Source organism: Gobio gobio, assembly GCF_949357685.1.
Source record: "Gobio gobio genome assembly, chromosome: 17".
Taxonomy (NCBI): domain Eukaryota; kingdom Metazoa; phylum Chordata; class Actinopteri; order Cypriniformes; family Gobionidae; genus Gobio; species Gobio gobio.
Window position 1 is genome coordinate 8273876 of NC_137110.1, and position 12146 is coordinate 8286021.

At 42.0% G+C, this 12146-nt stretch overlaps 1 protein-coding gene across 1 annotated transcript in view; it reads right to left on the minus strand.

The window, feature by feature from the left end:
- The window catches only part of tafa3a (TAFA chemokine like family member 3a), a 219980-nt gene that overhangs the window by 100305 nt on the left and 107529 nt on the right, over positions 1-12146 (minus strand). The window contains exon 2 of the mRNA XM_079840262.1: positions 4722-4834. Within this exon, the coding sequence (XP_079696388.1) occupies positions 4722-4833 (112 nt within the window). The 5' untranslated portion in view covers position 4834. The remainder of the gene's footprint in view (positions 1-4721; positions 4835-12146) is intronic.

A 12146-nucleotide genomic window follows, 5' to 3' on the forward strand; every position in this document is an offset into this window, starting at 1 on the left:
CAACTTTAGATCGGAGGTACTTGGATCGTTCTCCGAGGAGATTCAGATTCAAGATGCTTGAGTGTCGTGGTTCAGATCCAGTCTGAGGACTGGTCTGTCACGGTGGATCTAAAGAGGACACATACTTCCATGTTCCATCCTTCTGTGTCACGGGGGATTCCTGAGGTTCGCTTTCGGGGGCGAAGCGTATCATTATCAGGTTCCTCCATTCGGGCATCACTGTACAGCAGTTTAGGACTGCTGGGACTTGCGGCAGCTGCGTCCAACAGAATTTCTCTTGGCCTGCTGCACGAGACCCCTACAGTGGTGGCTGGGAACCAGGGAGGTTTTCCTTGAGGGGAAGACCATTCTGTATGATCAGGGTAACGCGCAGATGCCTTCGTTCCCTCGTCATATGGAAGAGACCTTGGTTCCTGTCCCGGGGGCCAGTGCTGGGAGCATCATGTTGCCGGGAAACCGTTTCAACAGACGCATCCCTCACTGGTTGGGACACGGTCATGGAAGGCCGCTTTTTCAGAGGTCTGTGGGAGACCCGGCATTCTTCCTGGCACATCTACCGCCTGGAAATGCTGGCGGTCTACGAAGCTCTGAGGAGCTTCCTCCCGGACCTCCGCGGCCACCATGTCCTGATGCGGAAGTGAGCCAGGGGGCTTTCCTTGAGGGGAAATTCATTCTGTATGATCAGGGTAACGCGCAGATGCCTTCGTTCCCTCGTCATATGGAAGAGACCTGGGTTCCTGTCCCGGGGGCCAGTGCTGGGAGCATCATGTTGCCGGGAAACCGTTTCAACAGACGCATCCCTCACTGGTTGGGACACGGTCATGGAAGGCCGCTTTTTCAGAGGTCTGTGGGAGACCCGGCATTCTTCCTGGCACATCAACTGCCTGGGAATGCTGGCGGTCTACTAAGCTCTGAGGAGCTTCCTCCCGGACCTCCGCGGCCACCATGTCCTGATGCGTAAGTGAACCAGGGGGCTTTCCTTGAGGGGAAATTCATTCTGTATGATCAGGGTAACGCGCAGATGCCTTCGTTCCCTTGTCATATGGAAGAGACCTTGGTTCCTGTCTCGGGGGCCAGTGCTGGGAGCATCATGTTGTCGGGAAACCGTTTCAACAGACGCATCCCTCACTGGTTGGGACACGGTCATGGAAGGTCGCTTTTTCAGAGGTCTGTGGGAGACCCGGCATTTTTCCTGGCACATCAACTGCCTGGAAATGCTGGTGGTCTACAAAGCTCTGAGGAGCTTTCTCCCGGACCTCCGCGGCCACCATGTCCTGATACGATCCGACAATATGTCGGCAGTATCGTATCTAAACCACCAGAGGGGCCTGAGGTCGCGCCCTCTTTGCAGACTGGCGCATCAGGTTCTCCTGTGGTCCCAGGGGAGGTTGTCATCCCTCAGGGCGATGTACATCCCCGGGGACCAAAACTAGGGAGCAGACATCCTGTCGAGGCAGGGGCTGAGGCCCGGGGAATGGCGACTCCACCCCGAGGTGGAATGTTTTCCACTTGGCGTAGAGAGCGGGAGGTGAACCCAGTTATCTGCCCGGTGGCTTCAGTGCTGGAGTTCCGTCAAGACCACTTCTCCGCCGGTCTTTCCCCGTCCACACTTAAGGCGTATGTGGCTGCCATTTGGGCTTTCCACGCACCTCTAAGTGATGGGCCGTTGGGAAGGCACTATCTGGTTGTACGATTCCTCCGTGGGGCTCGGAGGATGAGGCCTGCGGCTCATTCCAGGGTCCCAACCTGGGACCTGGCGGTGGTGCTCGAGGGTCTGGCTGAGGCCCCCTTTGAGCCGCCGGAGTCGGCTGAGGCGAGAATACTGACCTTCAAGGTGGCTTTTTCCTTGCTATCACTTCTCTGAGGAGAGTGGGGGACCTCCAGGCCTTGGCTATCACGCCGACTTGCCTGGAGTTTGCCCCTGGCATGGTAAAGGCCATCTTGCATCCCAGTCAGGGCTACGTGCCCAAGGTGCCATCTATTGTGGCACGGTCAGTGGTTCTCCAGGCTTTTCATCCTCCACCTCACGTGACGGTGGAAGAGAGCAGACTTCACCTCCTCTGCCCCGTGCGGGCATTGAGGATTTACTTGGAGAAGTCTGCTCAGTGGAGAAAGTCAGACCAGCTGTTGGTGTGTTTTGGTTCACCCAAGAAAGGGCTGCCTGCGTCAAAGCAGACGATCAGTAACTGGATTGTCCAGGCTATAGCCATGGCTTATCGGGTGCGCAACTTGCCTTCACCTTTAGCCGTGAGGTCCCATTCTACCAGGAGCATGTCCTCCTCGGTGGCCCTCCTTTCTGGAGCCTCTATGCAAAGATCTGCGAGGCGGCTGGGAGGCCACCCCTCACACCTTCATTCGTTATTATAGTCTGCATCTCCCTGAGACGCCTGGCGCGAGAGTGCTCGCCCCCTAGTTGTGCCTGGTTTCCAGCTTCAAACTGGGGTGGGTATGATTGGTGCGGGATAGTTGGTACTCGTTCCCCAAAGTGTCGTCCCGATGACGCAGTTCGAGTTCCCTCGAAGGGGAACGTCTCGGGTTATGACTATAACCCTTGTTCCCCGAGAAGGGAACGAGACACTGCGTCTCGTGTCCACCCAATCATCAGAGCGCTCGCTTCATCGCAAAGAACGCTATCTCTGTTACGTTCAGACGTCTCTTTGTATCTTCCGGGTATGCCGTCACATACTACGTCATCACGCAACACCAATCGGATTGGGCTGATTCTACAGTTTCTTCAGACGCTTAAAGGGGTCATAGAATGACATTTTTGTACAAGTTAATATGATTCTTTAGTGTCTAAATGAAAAGTTTGTAATATACTTTAATTTAAAATTCTCATTAGTATTGTAAGAAAACACTAATTTTACCTGGTCAAAACCAGCTCAGTTTTCAGCAAGTAATTTCAGTGTATGTGACTTTAAATGATAATGAGCTTTGCTCACCCCGCACCCTCTGCTCTGTGGGGCGTTCGGTTCGACCCGACACAACACCACAACACACGTGGAGTGTTGCCTTGACAACATTTGAGGGTATATTTTCGAGAAACAATGGCAACGGGAGTCTCTGAAGACACATCTGAGCATGAACCGGAGTCGGACCAGGAACAGATGACGAACCCATCGAAGTTCGAACAGGACGTTTCTGAATGGTTGGTTAACGTCATGTCACTTTGATCTATCTTTGTACTGGCAGAGTAGTGTAGTTGCTATGTGTTTACTGATGTGTTAGTTCATTGACAGATTGATGTTATTTTTTTTACATTACTTCTTAATCAGTAACAGACACCGTTATAAACCATGTACAAAAGTAAGCTTAGTGTAGTGTTACCACGTTAACTTTATCACCCGAGTACACAGTTTGTAATAACAACCATAACGCGTTGTTCATTATAAACGTGGGATTATGAATTATATTGAGAACGTCATACACAGAAAGCATGCCGTAATGTAACTTACCCTGTAAACTTTAGCCTCATTCATCGTGAAGCGTGCAAGCGATTTGCAAAGATTAATATAAAGGTTATTAAAACGTTACACTCACATCTTCCTGAGGTGCAGCAGGAACACGATCATTTTTTCAAGAGCAGCTTATTAGCAAAACCTGCTTTATACTGACGCTCGTTTATAAAGCAGTCTGCTGAGAAATGATTTGCGCAAACATTGACGTTGATCGGGGGAATATTCCCTTCTAAAACAAAACTCAGCAGCCACTGGGTCTTCAGCGGTTCGGATTTAGGAACATCAAAATGACTGCTGTGTTCGTTATTACACCCAACAACACAACACCACAATCGCTTAGACGCCATTCTGCTCCAGCGTATCAACAATGGCGGACTGATGACAGCTCGCTCAGGGCGGGTCTGTGTTGAAACGCTGCTGTCAATCAACAATCTTAGGAGGGGCGTACACCGTGTAACGTCACACGGTCAGACGGCTCGATTTGAGACAGGGGAAAATATATAAGGAGATTAAAAAAAACACTGGATGTATTTTTATCATTATAGGATGGTTGTGTACAGGCACTGCCAACACACATTTCCGTATAATCAACTTGTAAAAGTGCATGTACCATTCTATGACCCCTTTAACGTGAGGGGCGTTCCCCAAAGTGTCGTCACGATGACGCAGTGTCTCGTTCCCTTCTCGGTTATAGTCATAACCCGAGACGTTAGGCCACCTAATATAAAGTGGGTCCAATATTAAAATTGGAATATAATGTACATTTTTTAGTTGAATGCTTTTTATTCAGTAATAATAATAATTGTTGTTGTTATTATTGTATAGCTTACTTTGTGTCAGTTCGCTTTAGGTGAAATAAGTTGTTGACAAAGTTGATACCTTAATGAACCATAAATCATGAACTCAGATACATGTCAAAAGCTTAGAAAGAGCAACATATGGAATATTTAGCAGCTTGCACTCCTATATGAGAAATCAAGTTTAGATCTTTTGATTGCTTTCATTCAAGCTAATGCCAACTGGAGTATTATTTCTGCACAAGGTCAAGCAGATGGTTTCAAAAACAAGTGGCACAAGGTTGTTCAACCTCAAGAACAACAAGGCAACAGTTGTTTATGACTTACCAGGAAAAATGGACTTGAGAACCTGGGAATCGAGCTCATTATACGCTAAATGCAGCAGTCGAGTGGGTAATATCTGAGTTGATAGTCTGTTTTCTCTAATGCTTAATGTGTAAATGTTATATGTTTGCATGCAACTCACCAATATGGCTGCGATGTGTTGAGGCCAGACTCAGCTGACCCCAGAGAGACAGCAGACAGATGCCCAACAGCAGCAATCTCCTGCCCACACGCTGCAGTTCCCTCTCCCGCATCCTACAAACACACACACAATAGATGGAGGCAATTATTAACATATGATTCAATGACATATGGGAAATAACAGTCGGTAAACAGCTAATTTTTCTTAAATACTCCATTAAACACATGGAAATAGTGGCATGGTTTAGTAATGCTATCAAATGTTAATACTACGGTACTTTGATATTAGGGAACGGGACTAGTTGTCACATAGGCTCTATCTCATTAACCACACTAACATATTCAGGCAACCTCAATATAATAGAGATAGATTTTAACCATTTTAAGCAGTTTTGTCGGAAGGTTGTCAGATTTTTTTTAAAATGTTATAAATTCATAATTCAATATTTATTAGCCAAAACAGTGGTTTGATGTTTTTGTATGCTATATTTAAATTTTTGTTGTATTATCGATTATTGTTTATCTTTTTAAATTAAACTGAAAAACCTGCTACCCTGTTGTTGTTGTTGTGACAACTTGCACCATATCCAATTCAAATTCGATACACATTTATTTGTATAGCTCTTTTTACAATACATATAGTTTCAAAGCAGCTTTACAGTAAATGCATGTCTACATTACATTTAGATGCATGTTGTCACAAAAGGTCAAGATGTGATCGGTAATAAGGGTGGACACAGCTTTTTCTAGCCAAAACTCAGGTATGTGCAAGCACTGTAAGGCACTTCAATCATGGTATTTATTGTCTACAAGTGACAAATGGTTACATGAAACGGCAATTTTGATTTGCTCGTTTTAATGTAATACCATGCTATTTTTCTGTAGGGAAACATTCTCATTTTACACCATTTGGCAAACAAACCATTTTACAATTTCCCCCTAATTGCCTTAAACACCCAGAAAATAGACCATTTACCATTTAAATGTCACATCAAATATTCTATTTTATTCTGAACAGTCAGTCAAACATATGACTCCAAAGCACAACATGACCCATAAATCCTCAAAATGCGAAATCGTTTAGAACGCGGCAGACACGAATCCAAACAGCCATTAATTTCCTCAAATATCAGCCATCCTTCAAATGTGTTAGCAAGTGACACAATCTCGCTCTTTGGCGGTGGTCCGCTCTTGTCTGGAAAGCACCGTAATCTTGATATACTATCAGAGGCTGCAGGCCAGTAATTCCCTCTCTGTCATTGAGGGGTCCGGAGAGACCAGAACACACAAAAGCAATCATCGTGCCGACATGCCAAGCTTGTCTTATACTTGTGAAGGGGGGACAACAGCAGTATCACAGGCATCTTTTTATGTCTTGTGCCAGCATCTCTCCTCAAACTACAGCAAAGGCAGGCTCCATGTGAGGGGCTGTGAGCCTGCATGTTTGGCAGAGACTGTGAGGCTTTTCTGCATATGTTCAGCAGTAAGTCAGACTCTGGAGGTTTCCCTGTCCTTCATTACACTACACTAAAAGAACCATTGGTTTGGTTTTATGCCCGCAGCACAAGCATGCGAATAACCCAATTTGAGGCTTTGATTAAGGCAGCCGTTTTCTGAATTAGTACCATTTGATTAGAGAAAAAGCCCTCAGTTGCATTTTGCAAGCCAAAAAAGGATTTAAAACATATTAATGAACACTGCATCGATACAATATATATATATATATATATATATATATATATATATATATATATATATATATATATATATATATATATATATATATATATATATATATATATATATATATATATACACATATATAATAGAGTAACAGTACATTTCTACAGTAGTGCTTGCCCATGAAAAACTGACTGCCACAGTGTAGGGTGTTCTGGGTGGTTGCCAGGGCATTCCTATGCAGCTAATAGACTTCTGACTGGATGCTATGCAATCGCTGGGGATTTCTGACAATTGCCAGGGATTTGCTTTTCAATTGGTAGGCAGTTGCCAGGGTGTTCTGGCGGTTGTCAAGGTGTTGCTATGCAGCTAGTAGTGCATAGAGTGTTTTTACTATGAAGTTGCTACCTAGATAACAGGGAACGTTCTCAGAGATTTGGCTAATGTTGTGGCAAGTTTCTCTCAATGTTATGAACAAATGTTCTTCCAGAATGTTTGTTCAAAGTTATCTGGTCTTTAATAATATTCTCAAAATGTTGGCACAAAAAAAATGTGCTTATACCGTTTATGGAATGTTTTTACCTGAAGAGTTTAGTTGGATGTTCGTCTAACATTTTTAAACGTTACTAATAGGTTTCAGAACGTTCAGAGAACATTCAAACGGAACGTTCCCAAAATGTTTGCAAAACGATAAAATCGAATGGTCGCATAAACAAACAAAAAGACGTTTTTAAAATATATATTTATAAATGGATGTTTTGAAAGTTAAGAATACATTTAAAAAATAACGTTTCATAGCTTAATAGGAACATTAGCATAGAACATATTTTTGTTAGCTAGGTAGAATGTTGCCAGGATGCTGCTATGAGTTGGTAAGGTGATATGTTGCTTCTAGTACAACTTTATGTGGTTGCTTGTGTGATTCTATACAGAAAGGTGGTTCCTAGGATGGTCTGGGTGGTTGTCAGGGTGTTGCTATGCAGTTGCTGGGGTGTTTTGGATGATTGTCAGTAGAGATGCACCGAAATGAAAATTCATTAAAAATGAAAATTTTAATAATAAAACACTTGGCCCGAAGGCCGAATACCAAACGCGGTTTTTCGAAATTTTTCAGTTTATTTTGACATTTTTTTCACAATTTTTTCGCGTCATCAAAAACGTCATTGTTCGGTAAAAGCTATTCGGCCAAAACCCGAAAGTGCAATTTTTGCTATTTTTGAACATTCTGTGCATCCCTAATTGCCAGGGCTTTATTATTTGTTTGTTATGCGGTTCCCAAGGTGTATTGGTGGTTGCCAGGGCGTTTCTATTTTGCTGATTGTCCTCACTCAGAGAGACTTTTACAATGTCACTATGTGGATGCTAGCAAGTTCTGAGTGGGTGCCAATAGAACTGTACGATTCTGGATAAATTGAAAATCATTATTTTTTAGTTTCAAACAGAGACCACGATTCTCCCACAATTCTGAACAACCAACTACAACCAACAAAATAACATAATTTACCAGATGTTCTGACAAAATGTTAATTTCTACAGTCTATGTAAAAAGTTTAATTAATCTGAATTATAAAAAAAAAACTGAATGATTCAATGACTCGCTCATAAATACTTCACTTGTTTCATTAAAGGCTTATGTCATTCCAAATCTGTAAGACATCATCTTCGGAACACAAAATAAGATATTTTTGATGAAATCCGAGAGCTTTCTGACCCCCAATAGACTGCAACGTTATTACCACTTTCAAGGACCAGAAAGGTAGTAAAGACCTCATTAAAATAGTCCATGTGACTCCAGTGGTTCAACCTAAATGTTATGCAGCAACGAGAATGGAACACCAGCACTGTATTGGCCGATGCTGTTCACGTGACCACCACGTCGCATGCATGTGATGCTGATGCAGGAGCTGGCCAATGCAGAGCTGGCGTTATGAAGTGACCACTGGAGTCACATGGACTATTTTAACGACTTCACTACCTTTCTGGGCCTCGAAAGTGGTAATAACGTTGCAGTCTGTCGGGGGTCAGAGAGCTCTCAGATTTCATCAAAAATATCTTATTTTGTGTTCCGAAGATGAACAAAGGTCTTACGGGTTTGGAACGACATGAGGGTGAGGAAGTAATGACAGAATGTTCATTTTTGGGTGAACTAACTCTTTAATGGATGAACTGTTCGTGAAGCTGTTTCATACCCACACATGATAACTGCCTTCGCAGATTTGAATGCATCGGTGTGATTTTGTCAAATGTTTAATAGACACAGGCAAATCCTTGTCATTTAGGAATGAGATTGCGTGGGTGTTTGAATCGAGATTGTGATCTTGTAATGATTTATCGTGCAGCTCTAGTTGCAAGGATGCTGCTAGGGTGTTCTGAGTGCTTGTCAGTGTGTTCCTATGCAATTGGTAAGGTGTTCTGAGTTGTTTTGAGCATGCCTTAATGTGGTTGCTAGGATGATGCTTGATGATGGATGTTCCACTGGGATACAGACATTGTTTGTTGTGCGCTTCAGCATGATATTAGTTTTGTTGGTGGGGTGTTGTTATGCAGTTGGTAAAGTACATTTATTTTCGAATGCTGTTGCTAGAGAGTTTTAAGTTTTTGCTTCACTGTACAGTTTTCCATTTTAATTGTTCGCCAGTTGAAAAACGCCAAGTCTGATTACCTTGAAAAGTAATAACACCTCTCCTCAACAAGCCACACAATCTGAGGTAACGTTCATGTCCATAACACAAACTACAACAGACTCCTATCTCCTACGAGAAATAAAAACAGCGATGATTGCCTTAGCAAACAGCACTAAAAAATGAAATATGTTCTTTTTAAAATTCGATTAGAAAATTCAAGTTTTTGCACACATTGTCAGAGCTTCATAAGTATCATTCATCAACCCAGAATCTTTTCTTTCTCTCTTTCCCTCATGCTTTCTTTCTCCCACCCATAAGCACAATTAGCCTCTCTGCCCGCAATAACTGCATAAAGCCGATGGGGTTCACAAGCTTATGAGGTCGTTGACAAGTCACTGGAGTTGAAGTATTGAAAACACACACACTGTAAATAGCTGACGTCGCCCTGCATGCACCCAAAGGGCTTGCACGTATTGATTGAAGAGAGACGTGGGTAAATAGGAGCCAAAGAGGTCAGAATGTTTTTTTCCTAACAAACCCAGGCGTGCAACAGCGCTTTCCTAAGCGGACATGTTTTGGTTTAAGGGCAGAACAATTCAATTGCATTTTTAACGTGGTAAGAAACAAACAATGTAGCCTTTGACAAGCCCTCATGAGGTCCAATCAAATCCTCATATGAGCTAATACAGGGTATGATAGAGGCGGCCAATAAGTTCACGATTAATGTGGTCAGTATATACTGTATAGTGCCTACTAAGTTTTTTAAATAATATGTGAAGCAGTACGCATTACCAGCCTGGTCTCATTGTTAAAACGTAGGTATTAATACGTAACTTTCAAAGAGTCAAAATGTAAGTTTTTGTGCGTTTGGAGAAGTGCTAAAACGTAGAATATGGACGTATTGGCAACATTGAAACGCAGCATTATTACGTTTTTACAGCTAAAAAACTTACAATATTTACGAATCCGTCATGAAATCATTTTTGGTAACACTTTAACACAATAAGGTTCATTAGCTAACATTAGTTAAATACGTAAATGAAATACATTAGTTAACATGAACTAATAATGAGCTGCACTTATAAAGCATTTATTTATCTTTGTTAATGTTAATTTCAACATTTACTAATGCATTATTAAAATCTTGTTAACATTAGATAGATTAATGATGTTTTTTTACGTTAAATCTATTGTGTTAAATCCATCCTGCCAAATCAATTGAATACAATACAAACAAAACATTAATGCCATGATTTTAATATACATGGGAATTGGTGCACGTTCACTCTTGTATACGTAAATTATTTACGTTTTAGTGCTGTCAATACGTCAGTATTGTACGTTTTAGTGTGTATAAAAACGCAATTAAATGTACTTGCGGAACACACGTATTCTCATGAGATCACGTTGGCATTACGCATCGCTAAATGAGGTTTCAAACAGTAGTACAAACATTTGCATTCTGTGCACAATGCAGAAACAGTAAGAGTATACGCTACTGTTGAATAATTTGGAATCAGTTAGATTTAATATAAATACTTCTAATATTAATGCAGTAACATTTTACAATAAGGACTCATTTATTAACATTAGTTAATGTATTAATTAGCATGAACTAGCAATGAGCAATGCATGTGTTACAGTATTTATTCATCTTTGTTAGCATTAATTGTAATGTTAGTTCACAGTCCATTAATATTTTTGTTTTTAAATATCTACTAGTAATGAAATTACAATTAACTGAGTTTAATAAATGCTGTATACATATCGTTCATTCTTAGAATGTTAACTTATGAAACCTTATTGTGAAGTGTTACCATTTATACTTTTAAAATGAATACTTTTATCTAGCAAAGATGCTTTAAATTGATCAAAAGTGAAATGTAACGACTTTTATAATGTTACAAAAGATGTCACATATGTTGCGACCATTCTTTTGCATTCTTAGCAAAACAAATGTTTTTGCATATTTTGCACACTATACCGCACATCTTTATAAGTGACAGCATGTTATTTTATGCATGGAGTACTTTATGCATACATAAAATGTGCATACAATGCAAACCACACAACATACTTAAGAAATAATAGTAGTTTACTATTCCAAATGATCCAAATCCTGTTTTTCCTTTGTGGACCCACAATTCTTCACTCCCTCTGAGGCAGTATGACTCACTTTTAAAGCGTATAAACACATAAACCAGAGGGAGGAAAGAACCAACAAGTTATTAAGCGTCTTCTCCCCAGACTCATCATCGCGCAGCAATATGTGTAAAACACTATACACCTAAGGGACACCAACAACAGCAGCTGATTGACAGCGTTAAAGACACCAATGAAGGCATTTTATGAAGCATTCGAAGAAGAACAGACATTAAGAGTAAAAGTGCAATTGCCAAACCACTCAAACGCAGTAAAGTGAGTGAAGGGGAAAAAAAAATAACTCCTCCACCTGTTTTCCCCTAGAAGAGCGAATCACTTTCAAACGAGCAATCCAGCCCACCACGGCTGGCTAATTAGTCCCTTTGGAATGCCCCTCGTGCAGATGGCAAGATGTCTGACATATTTATTTTGGTCCTTCACGTCAAATCGCTCCTCTCTCTGGTTCTGAAACTCACCCTCTTCGTACGAACGGAGGCGGTAAACGCATTTAATCCTGCAGATATAGAATCGTACAAGTTCTCCAGACTCGCTTGACCTTGCTGTGTGGATGTAAGTGCGCTCATATGAAAGAAGCGAAGAGAAAACAAAATTAAAGAGCCGCCCAGGTAGGCGCGTTTCCCCACAGGGCTTGAAGGAACCGGGCACGCGAGGCTCGCGTCTGCCAGCTCGCCAACCGCAGGAGTGCAACTTAAGATCTAGACATCTGCTGGGTGAAGTGGGGAATCAAAGATTGAGAAGGTCTGAAAGGAAAGAGAGAGGAACGCGTTCAGAGGAAGAAAAGAGGGCCTCAGGTGTAGTTACGGGTCCACAGCACCATTGATGGGCCTTGACAAGCAAGCGCCAGGAGGGGAAAACAGACGTTTGGGCACTAGGCACTTCCACAAATAGGATTCAAAATGAGTCTGAAGTATTAGTTTGTATTAGTTTGCTTTTTTTCGACAAGTGCTCAGTCAAAGGAA